Here is a 21,287-nt window from a genome sequence, read left to right as displayed (position 1 = left end):
GAGCTGGGAAGAGGAGCCTAAGCTCCCGATGACTCAGCCCGGCCAGCATCTTGATCTAAGTCAAGGCCCTTGGCGGACCACCCGGCCTGCGGTTTCCCATGACTGACGGGCAGGACCTCATGCTGATAGTGGGGTGTCGCTTTCAGCCACTGAGTTTGTAGAACTCTGTGATGAACCCTAGTACAGATCCAGGCCAGGGCACAACACTGTTCCAGTGCTCACGCGTTCTTTACCTCCGTGTGCGCACAGGACAGTGTCCTTCATAAAGGAGTAGATATTATCGACTTTCCCAAATCCCAGAGCTTGAGAGCAAGTCATTTCACCATTCTGAGGGATGCAATGCAAGGCGCACAAAGCACTTGGGCGGCATGTGGAGGCATGATGGCTGCCTTCCAGGAAAGACCCGTGTGACTGGAGTCGTGGTCTAAACTAGCAGCTTGTTTCATACAAGACCACGTTCACCTGGAAGAAGGACAAAAACTATGATTATGCAGACATGGGATATGTGGCAGACATTTTTCTCAAAAATGAATGAAATAAGGCTATAATTTCAGGGAAAACAACTGACACTCTTTGTTGCCAAACTTGTATGCAAGAATTAGAATTTTGGAAAAATTAAATTCTCTGATGTAAGCTTGACAACCTCTTCAGACATAAAGACTTATGAGATCAGTGGTATACTGATGAATGTGATTTTTAAAATATTGCATAATGAAATGTATCCACATTTGGAAGATCCTCATAGCTCAGTGAACCAGTATTTTCCAAAGGACCAATGCGTGATGTTAGGAAACTGTGCGTGGGTCAAAGATCCATTCAGTATGCAAGATAACCAATGGTTTTTAATGTAGCTGAGTATGAAATGTCGAATCACTCATATGGTTCCAGATTCCAAACTGCAACTAGCCTTTAAGAAACTACCACTTAAGGAATTTTAGTAACAATGAGTAATATTCACAATGATTTGAAAAGGCTGTTAAAGTTCTTTCCCATTTTCTAACTACACGTCTATGTGAGGCCAGGTTTTTCCAGGTACTTCAGTGGGTCAACTTATTGCAAGAGATAGGATGAAGAATGTAAAACGTCAGTCTTCTGACCAAATTTATGTTTGTGTTGGGAATTATAATTATTTTAAAAAATATTTATTTTGAGAGGGAATGAGTGCAAGGGGGGAGGGGCAGAGGGGAAAGGAGAGGGACAAGAGTACTATGTGCTGAGCTTTGGAGCCAGACATGGGGCTCAATCTCATGACCCCGAGATCAAGACCTGAGTAGAAACCAAGAGTCAACGCTTAGCTGACTGAGCCACCTAGGAGCCTAGGAATTATTAATTATCTTTAAAAAAACATATCACTTAGTAAGTCATGGACTTATCATTTTTAAATAGATGAATAAATATGTTTTAAAAAAATTTCATGACTATTACAGTAAATATTGATAGAAATAATGCACAAAAAAATCTTTTTGGAATCTTCAATAATGTTTTAAAGCATAAAGAAGACCTGACACCAAAATGTTTGAGATATGCCGGTATAGTTCAAAATCAGGAAAGCTTGGCTCAGAAAGGTTTCGTCCCTTGTTCTCCAGCTTACATTTCCTGTTTTCATGCCACCTGCTAACCAACTACTAAGCCAACATCCTACATTAAATTAAGGAACAAAACAAAACAAACACTAGCCACCCTACTGCTGGTAACAATTACTCTATTGGTTAGACTGGCTGAACTTACTATAAAAAACAGACCCACATACACATGCTGTAAAATGGCCCAAACACAATAAAGGTTATTTCTTGCTTATTTAACAGCTGCTAGCCCTGCTGCACACTGAGTCGGGAGCCCTGTGTCCTAGACATTTATGGTTGTCATCTCTTCTTGTTTTGTATCCAGCTGGCAAAAGATGAAGGCACACTCACTTCTTTCAAACCCTGTCTTCTAAGTGGCACCCATTACTTCTGCTTACATCCTACTGGGGAGAATGAGTTAATGGCCACACCTGGAGAGTAGCCACTGGGATACTGGTGGATGTCTGGCTGTCTACCACTATGATACAGTGCCTAGAGATCAGTTTGCAGTTGGGTTTGGATATCAATCTTGGTTCTACAACTAGTTATCTCTGTGGCTCTGTATAAGTTAGTTATATCTGAATTCCTTCTGATTTACTGAAGCTTCGTGAATAGAGACCTCATCTGTCTTCTTTCCACTCTATGCCTAATTTTAGGTACCCAGCAGTGACATACAAAATTCCTACCCTCATTGACTTTATGTGTCAATTGGAGTTTCTATGTTTCTTAATGTCTGGGTTAAACTATATTCGAACACTCAAATGTCATATCTTGAGGAAGTCCAAAGCCCACCTAAGGTTCCTAAAAATTCCTGGGAAGGTAACATTCATACGATCTCATCTGCTCCCAGACTCGTGTTCCTACCTGTGCTGCCTTCATGCTTATCACATTGTTGTGGGTGCTAAATACAACCATCTCACACATTTCCACCAAAACAACTCACCTAGACCAAGCATTTGTGAGTATAGGTGGCTTTCCTGAAGACTTTGTGAAGGGTCATAATGCCCACTGCAGAGCAAAAATCTCTGTATCCATATTTAGCCATCTTTGTTTTCAGAATCCATTTTGGCTATCCAGTCATCTTGGGTTCCTGTTTGGATTTTTTCCCATCCAGTGGCCAGCATCCCAATTCATGCACTCCTCTCTCCCACTTCGTGGATGATTTCATGAGAATTTAAATTCATTTCCCTTTACAATTCACAGCGGTTCCGCTTTCTTGAGTTCTCACCCCCAAATCTTACTCAAGATGCTCAGCAGATAAAAAGACCCTCTTTCCACTGATAAAAGAATATAGTTTTACGAGGAAGTTGTGGTTACTGAATGCAAATTAAGAAAAAAATCTAGGGGCGCCTGGGTGGCTCAGTCGTTAAGCGGCTGCCTTCGGCTCAGGTCGTGATCCCGGGGTCCTGGGATCGAGCCCCACGTCCGGCTCCCTGCTCGGTGGAGAGCCTGCTTCTCCCTCTCTCTGTCTGCCTGCCTCTCTGCTTACTTGTGCTTTCTCTCTCTGTGTCAAATAGATAAATAAAATCTTAAAAAAAAAAAAAATCTCTGTTCGAGCTCCTTAGGATGAAGGCTCGAACCGGAGGCAAGATGACGCCTGACTAGACTACAAAACCCTTTAAGGGCAGGGCCTGTGTGTCCAGGGCCTGGTCCATTACTGGGCACGCAGCAGCATGCAGCCCACTTCAGCTGATTCTTGAATTCACAGCACCAGAGTGAAAGACCAGCAGTTCAGTAGTTTACGGTGATGCCGGCGAAGAAAACGAAAGAGCCCGATCTTACTCCTGTATTTCTTCAGTACTGGGTATTGGTTGTGCGTGTTATAGAACTAGTTAACAGGTATCACCGTACGTTTTGGTTATTTCACAAACGTGGCTGCGTGTTCGGGTGACGGTCGTGGTGAAAAACGAGGGGTTGCATTTTTTTCTGAACCGGGGGGAGGGACTGGCGGGAAATGAAGCCCCACAGAAAGGGGCGGGAAGACGCAGCCAGGGAATGAACCGCGTGCTCAACCCCTGCTCTTGGGCAGCCCCTGCGAAGAGCCGTCTCTTCGAGTCCGCGCGGCAACCCGCCCGGCGCCGGCCCATTTCGCAGATGGGGAGCCCGGCGCCGCCGGCGGCAGCCCCAGGGCCCAGCCGCCCGGACTCCGGGGCACGCGGCGCCACTGCCTGCGTCGCTTCCAACAATCCGCTACGGGAAACCCGCACGAAGAATGAACGGCAGGCTTTGCGACCCGGCACACAGCTGCCCGGACCCCTCAGGACCGACCGCAGCACCGGGAGCAGCTCCCCGGCGCCACTGCGGCCGCCGGCCTCCGAGGACGGTGCGTGCGCGTGCCCGAGCGCGAACGTCCACGGCGTGCGCGCGGCCGCGCCGACGTCGGGCTCCGTCGCCATAGCGACCGGCGCTGGCGCCCGCGAAGGCTTGCGGGCCGGCCGGCGGGCTGCGCGTGTGGGCGCAGGTGGGCTCCGGCGGCGGCGGCGGCGGGGGGCCGCTGTCTTCCTCCGGCCTGGCCGCCGCCATGGCGGGCGGCAGCGGCGACGTGCGGAAGGTCTTCCTCTTGACCACGACCCAGAATTACTTCGGACTGGTGTCGGAGCCCTGGGACCAGCCGCTGACGTACAGCTGCCCTGAAATCAACAACTTCCTGGACGACGGCAACCAGATGCTCCTCCGGGTGCAGCGCACCGACGCCGGCGTCTCCTTCTCCAACGCGGTACGGGCGCCGCCACCTCCGCCCCCGGCCACCCCCCCGGGACCCGCCCCTCGGGCTCCCCCCGGAGCCAGACCCCCCGGGCCTCCCCGCTGGGACCACCCCCCGGAGCGGGCCCTGCCCGGCCCCCCCCGGGACCCCCCACTCGGGCTCCCCCCGGAGCCAGACCCCCCCCCGGCCTCCCCGCTGGGACCACCCCCCGGAGCGGGCCCTGCCCGGCTCCCCCCGGAGCCAGACCCCCCGGGCCTCCCCGCTGGGACCACCCCCCGGAGCGGGCCCTGCCCGGCCCCCCTAAGGGGCCCCCCACTCGGGCTCCCCCCGGAGCCAGACCCCCCCCCGGCCTCCCCGCTGGGACCACCCCCCGGAGCGGGCCCTGCCCGGCCCCCCCCGGGACCCCCCACTCGGGCTCCCCCCGGAGCCAGACCCCCCCCCGGCCTCCCCGCTGGGCCCACCCCCCGGAGCGGGCCCTGCCCGGCCCCCCCCGGGACCCCCCACTCGGGCTCCCCCCGGAGCCAGACCCCCCCCCGGCCTCCCCGCTGGGCCCACCCCCCGGAGCGGGCCCTGCCCGGCCCCCCCCGGGACCCGCCCCTCGGGCTCCCCCCGGAGCCAGACCCCCCCCAGGCCTCCCCGCTGGGCCCACCCCCCGGAGCGGGCCCTGCCCGGCCCCCTCAGGGACCCCCTCAGTCACCTGTCAGCCTCCCCCAGGGGACCCCCCCCAGCGGGCCCCGCCCGGCCCTCCCCTCCTCCTGTCCTCCTCTTGGGGGTCCTTCCCCCTCGGGCCTCCTCCGCAGCCGGGCCTCCCTCATCCCTCAGCCCCCCCCAGGTGTGGGCCCCCTCCCCCGGGGTACACCCCCCGCTGTGCTGATCTGCACCCGCGCACCCGAGCAGAGCACCTCTGTGCTCTCCTCGTTTTGCTTCGCTCTTAAACGCTACAACTAAAAAGAAGACCTCCATCTTACTTACCAAACCAGTTTTTCTCCTCCCTGTCTTTTGGGGTATGCGCTGAGCTTAAATGGACTCGAGGGGAGGGTTGGTATCCGGAGTCCAGCAGAGTCTTCACGCGCAGCAAACCTTGGGTGCATTTTTGTTCCATGATTGAGTCATTCACCCCATTCAGTAGGAGTCTAGTCTTGGATGTAATTTGATTCTCTTCAATAAACTTTGATTTTGAGCTCAGCACATGCAGGGCACTTTGCTAGGCTCCATGCGTTTCGAAGACACTGTCAGGGCTGCTCTACGCCCCTTACGCGCACGGGCTCATTCATCATTCCCCGCAACGCTGTAGAGAGGGATTGTCTTTATTTCCATTTTATGACAAAAGGAAGTAAGGCACAAAGGTCCCATCCCAAGTGGTAGGATCTCCACTGCTCTAACTGTGGTAGGATTCAGAATGGGGGTCTCTGCCTCTGCCTTCCAGAGCCGCCTCCGGTGGCCTGAGGTGACCTACACCACTCAAACTACAAAATCAAGGTACACTTGTAAATGCCGCTGCACGTTTAAACAGAGTGTAGTCCAGGGAACACAGGCTGAGGAAGGGTTTGGATTGCTGAAAATGTATCTTGGGTTGGGTACTGAAAATGGAAGTGCTAACTTTTTTTTTTGACAGTGAGAGAGAGCACGAGAACAGGGTAGAGGGCAGAGGGAGCCGGAGACTCCCCACTGAGCAGGGATCCCAGTGTGGGGCTCAGTCCCAGAACCCTGAGATCATCACTTGAGCCAAAGGCAGATGCTTAACCGGCCGAGCCACCTGACTTAACCGATGCTTCAGGTGTCCTGAAGCAACAACTCTTTCAAGTTAATGCTGTTGGTACTAGAGCCCAGCAACATATTATATATTTAGTCATATACCACACTACAGACTTCCAGTTAGGCTTGGAGTGTTTTGTTGTGTCTTATGTTGTACTGTGGATGTGTGACAGTCAACATGATTCAATAAGTTAATAAATATTGAGTACTTACGATGGGCCTGGCCCTGTACAGGGTGCTTGGAATAAAGCCATGAATATGGCAGAAATTGTCTTCAAGGAGTAGAATTTCAGTGCACAGAGATTGGCTACACATGTGCATGCAGATACATAAATGTAACATAATTTTGGGCATTGATAAGTGCGGTTAAGATCCAAATAGAAGGGTGTCTGGGTGTCTCAGTCTGTTGGGTGACTGACTTCGGCTCAGGTCATGATCCCAGGGTCCTGGGATCAAGTCCCGCATCGGGCTCCCTGCTCAGTAGGGAGTCTGCCTCTCCCTCTGCTGCTCCCCCTGCTTGTGCCCTCTCTCTCTTAAATAAAAATCTTAAAAAAAAAAAATCAAAATAGAGTAATGTTAAAGTACTGATGGGGGTGGGCTGGGGAAGTGCATTAAAATGGAGGGGGAGGGGCTACCTGTCTGGATTAGTGAGCTTTGAAGTGAGATTTGGTTGATGAGCTGTAGGCAGACCGAAGATTTAGAGGAAGAGTGTTCTAAGCGGAAGATAAGTACTGAGGCCCTGAGCTGGTCTCACCTAGATTTCAAGGGCCAGGCAAAAAAAATTCAGTGATTGCAGAAGTTTAATGGATGACTGGAGAGCATGGAAGATGACAACATGGGCTGATCATTTAGAACCTTGGACACCATTTAGGTTGAAACAGAAAGTCCATTGGTAATCTTAAACAAGACAGATGCGATCTGGTTTATGCTTTAGGAAAGAGGTTGGCAAACTTTTTCTGTGATGAGCCAGATAATACATATTTTAGGCTTTGTAGGCGGTAAGGTCTCTGTTGAAGTTACAGCTCTGCTGTTGTATTATGGAAGCAGTCCTACATAATGTTTAAATGAATATGACTGTGTTCTAATAAAACTTTATTTATGGGCACTGATAATTGAATTTCTTGTAATTTTTATTTGTCATGAAATGTTGTTGTTTTGATTTTTTTTTAAGATTTTATTTTTAAGTAATCTCTACACCCAGTGTGGGGTTCGAACCCACAACCCCCAGATCAAGAATAGCAAGCTCTCTCAACTGAGCCAGCCAGGCGCCCCTCTTCATTTTTTAAAAACCTAGCTTGTGGGCTGTACAAAAACAGGCAGCAGGTTGTGGTAGGCTGATGCCTGATGGATCCCAGTAGGTGGTAGAGTTATTTTACAGTCTCAAAAAATAAAATCTTTGTACTCTGAATTAATAGCTATCAAAATTGCGTCAGTTAAGGGAAAATCGTAGTTGCCACTGATAGGGAAACTGGCAGGAGAGGCAGCTGGGAGTGCTGGTTCTGTTTTCCTTTTCTTGGGAATGAGGAGCAGCTGTAGTCAACTGATCCTTTGCTTTAGCTCTGACTTTGCTTAGGACAAAACTCATCATCCTGACTGATGGCCAGGGAGCCTTTGACAGTGACTGTGGTTACTGTTTTCAAATGATAAAATGTATATTTTCTGAATTTTCTTTCTCAGGTAGGTGGGAGAAAGAGAGTACAGGGGTGTGTACTATTTAACAACTAAAGAGTGAATTTTTCAAATCTACGTATCTGTAGCTTGTTCTCGCTTGTAATTGGAATAAAATGATCATACTAGCAATAGAATTTTAGTGTATGCAAATGAGATTTTGAGAAATGCAGAGTTTGAGTAAATGCCAGTTCCCTCCTTGTGCCTAAAAAATATAATGATTAGGGTAAAAGAAAAGTAGCATGAAATCTCACTCATCTATAAGGGCTTTTCATGCACAGCAGTGAACTTGTTTGAAAGCTCTTTAATACATATACTTCTCTCTCTGGAAAAAGAAATGAGAGCAACTGTGAAAATGCATACATAACGCAAAAACTTCTTTTGCGTAATACACTTTTCAGCTAATGAACTAATTACTGTGAACTGACCTATTTTACACATGGTTGCTTTAGTGACTTCCAATTTAGCTCATCCAGTTCCAATTTTAAATATTCTAGTTATACAACTTAAAAAGTTTGATGCTCAAATACTTTAAGGAAAAATTTTTTTATTCAGATAAAGATAAACCTAGGAGATAGACAACTTAAGTCTGTTTTGGTAGCTTTGAGTTTAAATATGACTTAAACACCTTTTAAAATGCTAGTTTCAGGTAAGAGGGTAATCAACATTCTTGATTTAGACTTTTTGGAATAGAGTGGCGACATGTACTACTAATCAGTTTGTACCTGGGGCACACAACTTTGATCTGTAGTATTACTGAATCTGGTTGGAGTGGAGTAGTTAGCAGTATATGTCCACAATATTTATATAGTACTTTCTGTTTATAAGCCACTTGTCACAGTAGCTTTAGGATACAGTCACTTACAAGTGGGGATACATTTTAAAACCCAGATGCTCTTAAAGAGCAGAGATAGATTGGTTGTAATGTACTGTGATTATTTTAAAGTAACTGTTTTTTCCAAGGGATAAAAAATACAGTAATAGAACAGTTTTAGGGGAACATTTCTTTCAAATAGTTTCATGAAAGTAACATAAAAATCATTTGTTTATCACTTAGATTGATTTTGCTGACACAAAAGATAAAGTGCTGGTGTTTTTCAAGCTGCGACCTGAAGTAATTACTGATCAGAATCTACATAATAACATTCTTGTTTCATCTATGTTAGAATCACCTATAAATTCTCTTTACCAAGCAGTACGGCAAATATTTGCACCAATGTTGTTAAAGGTATGTAAATTAAAGGAGCTGTATGGTCGTTTTTTTTAAAGCTAGGTATTTGTATAAATGTCTTTATAAACAAAGAAATATTTTATTTGCTGTTAATATCATTAGTATTTTAGTTTTTTAAATGTTATAAAAATTATAAAAAAAATTAAAGTCAGCTTTGTGGACAAATAGAGAAATGGGAGAAAGAGATAAATGTAATCCACATCAGCTCTTAAGTTGCTATATAATAAATTATTTTATAAAGTTTTAACTGTTGAAAGGCCTTTTTTTCCTCCCTTATGAGACAGAGGGCAGTGGCAGGCTTTGAGTGAAACAGATGTATTTTGACTTATTTCTCTCAACAGTATTTTAAGGAAGCCAGTTTGATTGGAAAACTTTTGATCAATGTTTGCTCTTGTCTGTTTTTCTTTAGGATCAGGAATGGAGCAGAAACTTTGATCCCAAACTTCAGAATCTTTTGAGTGAACTAGAAACTGGGTTGGGTATAGTTCTACGAAGATCAGACATTAACTCATCAAAATTGAAATTTAAGGAAGATGATACACGAGGTATAGAACCGTAGCTTAATGAAAGAAAGTCAAAACAATTTTCTTATTAATACCTTAGTAAATTAATATATTTTTTCACAGATTTATTTCCACACTTTTGGATCTTCTCTGAGCTTCAGCCTTTTAAATGAATAGATTTACATGGATTTTGAGAGGAAGAAAATGTAATCTTTAACAATATGCAATTCATGGACATAGAATATAGTTGTCTCTCATTATTTGCAGTAGTTATGTTCTGTAAACTCACTGTGAATATTGAATTAGTAAATACTGAACTCTTGGTCCTAGGGGAAAAACAAAGTTAGGTTCCTGTGAGCCTCTGGTTGTAACATTTTTATTGACTTATCAACATGTAACCCTATTTTGTATGTTTCTGTTTTTAATATATTTTACGTGTGTTTCTGTTTTAATATAATTAACACTTTTTTAATATAGATTGTTGATTTTTTGATATAGATTGTTGATTAATTACCATAGGCCTCATGGCCTGCAGCACTGTAACTCATGCATGAAGGAAACATCCCTGACACAAGTATTCTCTCTCTGGAGGTCACATCATAGTGTTCTTGTCCTTGGCAACACTGGACAGCACTTCAGCACTATGCTTGGGAGCCATCTTAAACAGAGAAATGACCAATAAAATGCACAAAAAATGAGGAAAACATCCAACTGAATAGGTTACAGAAAGGATACTTGTTTATGGTAGGAGATAGGAAACACGAAGGCAGTGTTACCTTGTTCAGCCTGGGAACGTGTATGCGGGGTAACTCCCAATTTTTCATTGCTCTGTGCATGTCTGTGGATGACCATGAAAGCATTGCAAGCATTGATTTTAGATACAAATAAATGTTAGGAAATGGATGAATTCATAAATCCACATCCATGAAAAAGGAGGATTGACCCTAATCATCTACTTTGCAAAGATAATTGATTTTTATTTTAGAAACGCATTTTATCTGAAGCCAATTATAATTTTATTCTAGCTATAAATATTACTTATGTGAACAATTAATATGAAATGAATGACCTACACTAATCATTATTTTACAATATTGGATACAGTTTTACACTTTTTTGAACAGTAAATTAGATGCTTTTTGAATACCATAGACCCAGAAAGAATAGTGCACTTTTCCAGCATGTGATTAAGCAACTAGAAATTGTCCAATTCATTGGGAAATATAAAAACAAATTAAAAAGTAAAATTATTTTAATTTGCTTATATTTTGAAATTAAATTGTGGGCGTTGATTGATTAAATTGTCATCATTTCTAATTTGGATGGTATTCCCGAACATGAATCGTGATGGAAAGCCTTGTGTTGGAGAAACAGCCTTTCGGGTAGAAGGTGTAGACTGACTGTGTAGAGATGGATGGTGTACAAAAACATATGGGAAACATACTGAGCGACAAATCTGTGAAGTATACATTTGGTGTACTGTTAGTTGTACTTGGTGGATTTAAGGAAGAACTTTCTGTCGATAGAAATTATAAGGCTGATTTTCCGCACATCTTCATGAGCACAGGAAATAGGCAAAATCAAATGAACCAGATAATTTTCTGGCTTTTCATTTTGTACTGATATTTCTTTTTTTCCTTCTCACCTTTTCAGGTATTCTAACACCAAGTGATGAGTTCCAGTTTTGGGTAGAACAAGCTCATCGTGGAAATAAACAGATTAATAAAGAAAGAGCCAGTTATTTTAAAGAATTATTTGAAACAGTTGCAAGAGTATGTGATTCCTATATAGTTATATTTCAGACTTTTGATAAAAGTACTTTAGGATTCAGTTTTCACTAGATTTACCTTTGTTTTGACATTATTATTTGATGGTTGTAAACAAAATATATCCTTAATACATAACAGGTTTCCTTGAAGTGTGCATTTAACATGTACACAACTTAAAAACCGAAACTTTTAAGAAAGTTAGATTCTAATCTCTAGTAAATATTTTTCTCAAAAACAGAATTGCTTTTCTGCAGGTACATAGGGAAAAGCAAAAGCCTAATGTACTCAGAGAGGTTTATCTACATGGAGGTAATACGTTCTTTTAAAGGAATGTTCAGTTTATTCAAGTTAGCATTTTGAAGTAATCCCAAATATGAAAAGTCTTAGTTTTATACTTGATTGATTATTCTTCGAAATATTCCTAGAGGTTAAATAAGTGACCACTTTAAATATGGTTACAAAAAAGTCTATTCTTTTCACAATAAATAGTAATTTTTTATTTGTTCCCAGTATTATTTCAATAGTATCATTTTAGTGAAATGTTTGAAATGGTTTTAAACTTTTTTTTGTCATGATGGAATGTAAAATCACAAACCTTGAGCTGTGATTGCATTACGGGTAACATGCAGTGCAGTCCATGAGTGACAACATATGGGAGCTAGTGTGGGTAATGTCTGTCTGGTGTTAGAACCGCCTCCTTTCAGGAGCTGCAAGAAATGAATCCAGACTTGAAGAAAATTAGGTCAAGGGCAAACATAAATGAATAGACTTTGCAATTCTTATTTTTTCTTCTGGCTTTCCTGATATTTATGTTTGTAAAGGAACTTGTAGGGTATTTGCATAAAGAAGTAACACATCGTCTGGTAGAAAAAGGAGGAGGAAATGATATCGCAGGTGTTAGAATTGTAGTAATTGAAAAGTCTGGGAACAAGTTGACTATATTGACGAAAGTATAGTTATCATTATGTTTAAAAATGAATGCCTTTTGGTTTTAGGAATTTTATAACTTGGACGGTCTCTCCTTATTGGAGGTGGTTGACTTGGTGGAGACCACTCGGGATGTTGTAGATGATGTGTGGAGACAAACAGAGCATGATCACTATCCTGAGTCACGAATGTTACATCTCTTAGATATCATAGGTACTGTTAAAGAAGCAAACTTTTGAAACTTTGGAAGCCTGTCTTACTTTGTTTTTCTAGTTTTTCCTTCAAGCCCTTACTGAAAATGCTCCTTAATGTAATAATTGTTGCTTAGAGTAATGCTTAGAGCAAATCATACAGAATTATTTAAATATAAATTTGTATATAGGTGGTTAATTTAAATCATGTGTCAAATTCTTTGACCATTAATGCAAGTAAATTTACATAGATTTTTAGTCCCTGTACCTGTATTAATTTAAACTTTATTTTGTAATGGTCTCAAAAGTCTTTAGTATGTATTGGTTTACTTGTTAGTATTGAAGTGCATATACTTTTTGACCTAGAAAATACCATTCTCTTTATTATTCTCAGGAAATATTAGACAAGTGCATAAAGGTATATGTATAAGGATAGTTATTGCAGCATTGTTTGTAATGTAGGAGTAGAGACAAATAGTGATTGAGAATTGGTTATATAATGTTACCTCCATACAGTAGTGTAGACTTTTGAAAAAATTATATGTATTTTTGCACTTGAGAGATGCACATAATACCTTGAAAGATGTGAAAATACAAAGAAATTATGTGCATGTGTTTTGAAAAATACTTGTTTTGAGTCTAAGGATATGCATATAGTATTTCATAGATCCTTAGTTTGCTAATTTGTATATTTTTGTCATAAGCGTGTATTCTGTAATTATTCAGTAAAAACACAGTTCCATTAAAAAATTTGCTTTCTCTTTTATTAGGTGGTTCATTTGGAAGATTTGTTCAGAAAAAATTGGGAACTTTGAATCTGTGGGAAGATCCTTATCATCTCGTGAAAGACAATCTGAAAGCTGGTATTTCAATTTGTGAACAGTGGGTGGCCGCCTGTAATCACCTAACAGGTCAGGCGTGGCAGCGCTATGTCCCTCATCCATGGAAAAATGAGAAATACTTCCCTGAAACACTTGACAAACTTGGCAAACGCCTCGAAGAGGTATCATTTGATTACTTGGGTCTTTGACATAAGTATGGAGGGGGTTCTCACCTGTTTGTGAATATATTTTATAATTAGTAAGTAGTACACATCTGATAGGAGTTATTTATGTTTTGGGGAGAGAATAAGAATTAAAGTTCGTGTGAGATAATTTTTCGCAGTCATGTGACTGGTGCCCAACTAGCTGCTGGTTTCCACCTGCTTGCTTTTTCTTTGGTGTGTGACTGCTCACCTTGTAAGCTGTACTTCTCTGTTGTGAAAAAGATAATCAGCTCCCTGTCCAGGTATAGAAGCTCTCAGACATTCTCTTGGCTATTGAAATTGTGATGAAGCGGGGACAGCTTTTCAGGGAGTACTCAGTGGAAATATGGATGGAAGAACTGTTTAATCTACATAGGTTACAAGTTTCAGTATAGAACTTACGCATTTAGCTTGAGGGGCTAGCAAAATGAGAATATACAAAGATTGCAAAGCTGACTTTTCCCCTTCGTGCTCATAGTTCTTTGGGGATTTTTTAAAAAACCTTTTTCATTATGAAAAATTTGAAACATGCACAAAAGTGAAATAGTGTAACGAATGCCCGTGTATCCACCTCTTGATCTCAACAGCCACTGGCATTACTCAGTTTCTGTTCCATCTTTGTCTCCCTGCCTTCCCTTTTTTTGGAGTATTTTTAAAGCCAAGCCAAGAAACCATATACTTACACCCTTAAAACAACCACAACACCACCATCACGCTCAACAAAATGACAATATTTTCCTAGTATCATTTTGTATTTAACCAATGTTCAGTTGTCCTGATTGTTTCAGAAAATCCTTAGTTAGTTTACTGGAATCCGGCTGCTTGACGGGTGCTGCTGTGTGATCCCTACCCGATACGTCAGGAGGCACACAGCCTCGTTTTCCCACTGGCAGGGAGGTCAGTTTGCTCTTGGCTCTCCTTATGATGCTCTTCCTTCAGCTCTTCTAAGTGACTTACCAGCCACCGATGATCTTGAGCAGTTGTGACATAGATTCTCCAGTTCCGTTGTTCTTTCTGCATTACTGGTAACGACGGAAGAACTTTTTGTCATCAGTTTTTTAGTTACTCTGAATGGCAGTAGACACAATTACCTTTTTTCTTTGATTTATCACTTGTTAGAACAGTGAATAATAAGTTAGTTTCATAGTAAGTTCCATAGGCACTTAATGGAATGTTTTCTTGCTAGTATTATTACAAAGCCATGAGTTTTTATGAGTTTCAGTCTATCGTGGTTATTATTATCCTCAAATTGTTCCATCTTTGGGCAGTGAATGCCCATTTAAGTTGGCTCTTGTGTTATTTTGACATGAATCCAGTATTTCTTTGACAACTTCCTTACTTTTAGGCCCCCCCAAAATATACCAGCCCATCTTGGACATTTTTTGCCTCACTCCTGGAATTAGTCATTTCTCTCAAGAGCCTTGTTCCTTTTAGTGAAAATGGTATTTAGCAGCAACAATCTGGTTGGGAAAATATTGTCATTGATAACTTAGTTATCAATGCTTTTAGGCCTTCTCAGTAGACAGGGTTGTTACATTGGTATTTTTGTTTTTAGCAAGAAAAAAAATCAATAGTATATACTCCTCTTTCCATCTCAAATGAAAGGTTATAGTGTTTTTACTTAACCTTTTTGATTGCCTTTTAATTGTTGGAAATTTTATATATTTATTTTTAAATAGAAATACTACACATTTTATTCATTTAAACTATACACATTTTTTTTTAAAGTCGGCTGTACACCCAATGTGGGGCTTGAACTCACAACCCTGATATTAAGGGTCGCGTGCTCTACCAACTGTGTCAGGCAGGTGCCGCTCTTGGTGGAAGTTTTAAATACAAAATACAACAATTTGTTTCCCAGCTATTTGTAATTTATACATAATAGGGTTGTTAGCATATTATTTCATTGTCAGAGGTACAATTTAATGCAGAATAATGAAAATCAGAAGTTCTTTTTACTATATTAAGGACTCTAAAACGTTACTTAAATGAACTTAAACACAGTTTAACCGTATTTAGATTTTGTGTGTTTTCACCAGGTTTGAACACGTTAATTGATAGTAGCATTATGATGTAATGATGTCTTTGAGCACCACTTTGACTATTGATGAGTAGTAATTCTCAAGATTACAGTTTGTTGTATTCATTTCAGTGAACCTAGTTTAAAGAAACTCTTGCCAAATATATGTAGACTCTAGAACTATTTGTGCAGATTTATCAATTTAAATAAATTTGTTGTTTTACTATTTTATGTTTTAGGTTTTGGCTGTTAGAACAATTCATGAGAAACTTCTTTATTTTTTACCTGCCAGTGAAGAGAAGATCATATGCCTGACTCGAGTATTTGAACCTTTTACTGGCCTGAATCCTGTGCAGTATAATCCATATACTGAGGTACGAATATATATGTTTTTGTCTCTGTAACTTCCTGTTTGTATTGTTCTTCTCAAAGGTAAATATTGGAAATATTAAAAGTCTAATAATATTAATTTGTTTTAGCCTTTATGGAAAGCTGCAGTGTCTCAATATGAAAAAATTATTGCACCTGCGGAACAAAAAATAGCAGGAAAATTGAAAAATTATATTTCAGAAATTCAGGATAGTCCACAGCAGGTAAAATATTGAAATATTTTATTTTTACTATTTCCCTTAAGCTATTTTGGGAGATATTTATGTATTTACCAAGTTGATCGACTTAGGATGAACATGTACTTTTTTATTTTATGTTAGCTTCTTCAAGCATTTCTGAAATATAAAGAGTTGGTGAAGCGTCCAACTATAAGTAAAGAATTGATGTTAGAAAGAGAAACTTTGCTGGCAAGACTTGTGGACTCAGTTAAAGGTAAAAGTTTATGAGAGATTATAGTGTTTGCTTGAGAAAATATTTTTGTAGGTTACTTTTTCTTGTATACCATTTAGGATTAGGACTGTATTTTATAACATTATATGCTGAAGATTAATTTACTATATTTGTTATAAATTACAGATTTTAAAAATTAACTAGTTATTTTCTTTCTCTGTCTCATTTGATGCATGGTAAAGTCCCTGAGGGTAAAGGACCAAGTCTTAGAATTTTTCTTTCCACAACCTTTCACTTAGTACTTGGTGCATGGAAGGCACTTAGGAATCTTGATTGAATGTGTATAATCATTTATTTGACTTAAATTTTTACAGATTTTCGGTTAGACTTTGAGAATCGATGCCGAGGAGTTCCTGGTGAAGCATCTGGACCACTTTCTGGCAAAAACCTTTCGGAAGTTGTTAATAATATAGTTTGGGTTCGCCAGTTGGAACTGAAGGTATTAGTTTTAATAGATGTTGAGGAACACTAATTGTAAAATCTGCTAAATTAATATGGAAGGCACTCTAGAACTCTAGTGAAAAAATGAAAAAAAAATCTCTGCTTTCTTTGGCATTTCCGTCTAATTTTCATGTGAAGTGTAGAATTCTAAAAAAGTGTACAGGGGAGGTTTGAATGGTCCGCTCATTTTTTATGTAGAGATAACTAGCACATCCTTTATCATTCAGGTGCAGTTGTTCCACATAAAGTGCCTTCTTAAGAAAATATTGAAGAGGAAATCATCTTTTCTATATTTTCAAATGATTTTTTTAATCCTTTGAGATTATCACTGCAAAATCTTTGTAGTTGCAAAGTCTATCGGCAAGTATGTTTATGTAGGTAAATCATTCTAGGTTGAAAGGAAATTAAAGGAAAGGTGAAATGTAATTATGATATTGCCTAAGATTAGGGTCAGCAATTTATGGATTTAACAGCTACTATTTTAATATTTTGGTATTATCAAAATTGATCTAAGATTCTTATGTACAATGTCTTCCATCTGACTCACATAATGGTTATTCATTGGTTATGGTCTGTGATTAAGAGCAAGCAGACATAGAGTATTATAAAGGCTAGCATGTTGGAGAGTTCTACTTATTCAAGGTTGTGTTTTTGATGTTCTGTTTTCTGGAATATTCTATCCAGTTTTGTCAGTCAGCTTTCCAAAGTGCTATCACGTTCTGTGTACAGTTGTGGAAGAAAGACATTTCTTTCCTCTAATTGCCCTTCAGATTGGCAGGTATGTGTGAGCTCTTCCCCAGAGCACTAAGCAAAGGACCACATTATTGCTGCACATGTGTAAAAGCATTGCTGAATTCGTGGGGGTCTCACCTGAATCTCCCTCATCTCACCCTCCTGATTAGGCCTCGTATGCCTTACACCTGTGTTTTGCTATCCTGAGTTGTACAAGTCAGAAGCAAAGTAGGGGTTGATCTTCTCACATTTGCTGGCAAATCTTCTCTCCTACTGTTTATAGGTGAATGGGAAAGTAATTTCTGAAGAGAAGGTGGTTCGTTTTATGACAATTTTGTAGTAAGTATTAATATATTCTTGTAATATTCTTGTGTTGTGACTTTTTAAGGTGGATGATACTATCAAGATTGCAGAAGCTCTTTTATCTGACTTGTCAGGATTTCGATCTTTCCATCGAAGTGCTGAAGATCTCTTAGACCAGTTTAAACTGTATGAACAAGAACAATTTGACGATTGGTCCCGGGACATTCAGTCTGGTTTGTCTGATTCCAGATCTGGTTTGTGGTAAGTACAGGTACACTAAACAGTGACATCTGGGCAAGAATCTTGTTTCTTATGGTATTAACCGAATTTTGTCTGTTCTCTCCTTTATCCAAACTTGCTGCCGCTCCTTAAAAAATTTTTTTGTTAGTTTTTGATTATCAACTTTTAAGTCATTAAGGTTGGGAACTTGGAAGATAGAGTTAGTCGACTGCCCGCCTTGCTTCTTGTGTCTGTTTCTCAGGTCTGCAGATTCTCCTTTTAGAATGAGGCTTTCCTCTCCCATGGTGTGTTGGTATTGGTATTCATATATGTTTTTCTACCTTTTTACATTAATATTATTTACATGGATACACACACACTGTAAGCTATAAAATTTCATTATTTTAAGCTCCTTGAGGTGGGAAGTAATCTCTTTATGAAATACTACTTTGGTGCCCACCATAGGGTAAGGGTTTGGTAAACACTTATTGAGTGATATTGAACCTAATTTAATTGGTTAACCTAATTATTTTAATGCACATTTAAAATGGATGATCTGGAAAAATCATTGTTTCTTTGTTCAGGTAAACTTTCCTTAGTATATTACTGTATTTTTAGAAACTGGTCATGTTTTAGTTTTTAGAAACTTGTTACTTTTCAAAAAAGTAACTTGTTGCTTTGTCCATATTATGAAATTCTGTTTATTTTGCCTATACTGCTACAAAGAATAATTAGGCCATAAGAGGTAGCTTCTTAAACTGAATAAATAGTTTTTTTCCCTTACCTTGCATTTTGGATGTGGAGGAAGAAGAGAAGAACCGGAAGGTGCTGGGGTGTAATGATTCTAACCTTAGGCCATTGAACTCTTTCCCCTTCTACTATCAACCTAAAATATGACAGATACGCCAGACCTAAAAGAAGAGTTCTTTAATCAGCTAATTTTGGGAAATGTTGACAATTCTGTCACTGCAGCTCTGGTGGAGATCCACTCTGTGACAGCATGCCAAGGGATTGAGAACTTCTGTAAAGAAGTCTGTTGAATGCTGTTCAACCCAGTGTTTCCCATTTGGCCATGAAATACTTGGACTCCTGCTTTTTTTTTCCTGGGCAAAACCCTTTATTGTTCCATAGAATCAGCATGTTTTAGAATATATTTCAGGATATGCTGGTATGTAGAAAGTAGTTTTGAAGATTAGTTTCAAATAAAGGCAAAGAAAAATCACCATTAAAATTTTCTGACAGGCTGTATGTTATGTTATAGGAACGTTGAGGCTACATCATTATTCTAAGCCACTTTGAAGTATCTACTTTTTATTCTGCTTTATTATATGTGTTGGTAGATGGGTGGGATAGTTTTGTTCTTTGCTTTTCAGTAGCTTACTTTCTAAGACCTACGTTTTCTTAATTGTGAAAGTGATTTGAAGGAATAAGTATTATGTAAACCTGATCCTGTAAGGGAAGTCATGAAACTATAATACTTCTTGATTAATTTAGCTCAGTATTTTCACAATCATGCTGACTCGAGTGCCCTGATTTAAAAATTGCTATTATAACATTTACAAGAAACACGAAGGACAGTCATTAGAGAAACAAAAGTAGAGGAATGAAACATTTGAATATCTCTCCTCCTACAATTTTGATGTTCTTTATCATTGATCCTTTAATAAACACGTTAAATAACCAAGTAGGCTGACTAAAGAAATACCTAAGGTACCCTTTGGAAAATGAATCAAAACCTTTTCTCTTTATGGTGAATATGATGCCAGTTTTGAGTCTGAGTGGAAGGCTAAGAGATTGATTTTACTGATTTCAAAAACTGCTTGGTTGAAATATTAATGTGATGGTGTATTTTGGATATTGCAGTTTATTACCAAGATCTGAATTGTGAGATACTGTGTGAAAATAGGATTGCTTGAAAACTATAATTAAAATTTTTTTTACTTAGAGTTAATTTTATATTTACGGAAAAGTTGTAAAAACTGTTTCATTTTTCATCTGTCAAAAGAGTGAGAACATGAATTTTAAAAAGTTATTTATTTTATTTTGTAGTATCGAGGCTAATAGTCGAATTATGGAATTGGATCCTAACGACGGATCATTAAGAGTGCATTATTCAGATAGGTTGGTGATTCTTCTGAGAGAAGTTCGTCAGCTCTCTGCACTTGGCTTTGTTATTCCTGCCAAAATACAGCAAGTTGCAAACATTGCACAGAAATTCTGCAAGCAAGCAATTATTCTTAAACAAGTATGACATTATATTTTTGAATATATGACTATTCCGAGTTCATTACATTACAATATTTTAAGGGGTTCGTTTTCTAAATTTGAGTTTTTTAGGCTAACAGAATAGCACAAGTCTTTGGAAATTATGGTTTGCTAAATGACTACATTACAAAATTTACTTTGCAAATCTATATAGGAATTCATTAATTCATGGTATGATTGTTACTGTTATTCATTCTAAAAGCATTTGGAAAAATAAACTGTTATTTCTCTTTTTTTCCTTTTTCTTTCATGTTGTATGCATGGATCTTAAAGGACCTTCTAGTCAAAGGGCCCTCTGTCTTTTGCTTGCCTTCGAGGGGCAGATTCTTAGAGAATTACCAGGCTGATGGGCTGATCACTATTTTTGGCCATTTCATAGGTCTAGCTGTTCACCACTTTGCCATCATATCATTTTTCTATTTAGAACCAACTATTATGGCCACATTGTCTGTCTCCTTAGGGCAGAACACAAGGCCCTTCTTAATCATGCTCTAACTAACCTAATCAGCTGTGGCTTCCACTCCCTACCCTCTGAATGTGTCTCCATGCACGGATCTCTGTCCCCTCTTATTAGAAAACTCAAAGTCATCCTTTAATTCCCCACTCATAAGTCATTTCTTGTGTGTCTTTCTTTAGTTGATTGTTTCCTATTCTGTATGCAGTGTGCAGATCACTCTCGAATGCTTTATGGAGTACTGGATTTTTTTCATCTTTTCTCTCACTTGATTAATAGATCGTGGTGGGCAGGAATAGTATCTTAGAGGCAGGGGCAGTGTCTTGTGTATCTCGGTCTCTTGTTTATTCTTTCAGCAGAGATTCCCTGAGCACCTGCACTGTCAAGCACAGCATAGTGGGGATATAAAAATGAATATACTGCTATCATATTCTGGCACATGGTTCTCAGGCTCGGCACTGTGGACATTTTGGACCAGTTCTTTTTCCTGGGGACTGTCATGTGCGTTGTAGGGTGTTTTAGCAGCATCCCTGGGCAGGAGCACCTGTCTGCTCCTGACAGTCAGAAGTGTCTCCAGTCATTGCCAAATGTCCTCTTGGGTGCAAATCAGCCATGGTTGAGAACCACTGGTCTAGCAGGGAGAGCAAAGTAAACATTGAGTTCTCATTAAATATCAGGG

General features: G+C 40.2%; 1 protein-coding gene across 1 annotated transcript in view; it reads left to right on the top strand.

Annotated features, from left to right (window-relative positions):
• The first annotated feature begins 3,944 nt into the window (after positions 1-3,944).
• The window catches only part of DYNC2H1 (dynein cytoplasmic 2 heavy chain 1), a 146,964-nt gene continuing 129,621 nt past the window's right edge, over positions 3,945-21,287 (top strand). Inside the window, 12 exon segments of the mRNA XM_064583827.1 lie at positions 3,945-4,278; positions 8,747-8,917; positions 9,330-9,465; positions 11,077-11,195; positions 12,188-12,332; positions 13,081-13,313; positions 15,594-15,728; positions 15,834-15,947; positions 16,065-16,176; positions 16,509-16,633; positions 17,756-17,931; positions 19,939-20,134. Coding sequence (XP_064439897.1) covers positions 4,084-4,278; positions 8,747-8,917; positions 9,330-9,465; positions 11,077-11,195; positions 12,188-12,332; positions 13,081-13,313; positions 15,594-15,728; positions 15,834-15,947; positions 16,065-16,176; positions 16,509-16,633; positions 17,756-17,931; positions 19,939-20,134 — 1,857 coding nt within the window. The 5' untranslated portion in view covers positions 3,945-4,083.

The sequence above is a fragment of the Mirounga angustirostris genome, unplaced genomic scaffold (genome assembly GCF_029215605.1).
Source record: "Mirounga angustirostris isolate CCGP_5_RB_7025 unplaced genomic scaffold, mMirAng1.0.hap1 SCAF_32, whole genome shotgun sequence".
In the NCBI taxonomy this organism is placed as follows: domain Eukaryota; kingdom Metazoa; phylum Chordata; class Mammalia; order Carnivora; family Phocidae; genus Mirounga; species Mirounga angustirostris.
Note: the sequence above shows the minus strand (reverse complement) of the source record. Positions and strands in the feature narration are given on the sequence as shown.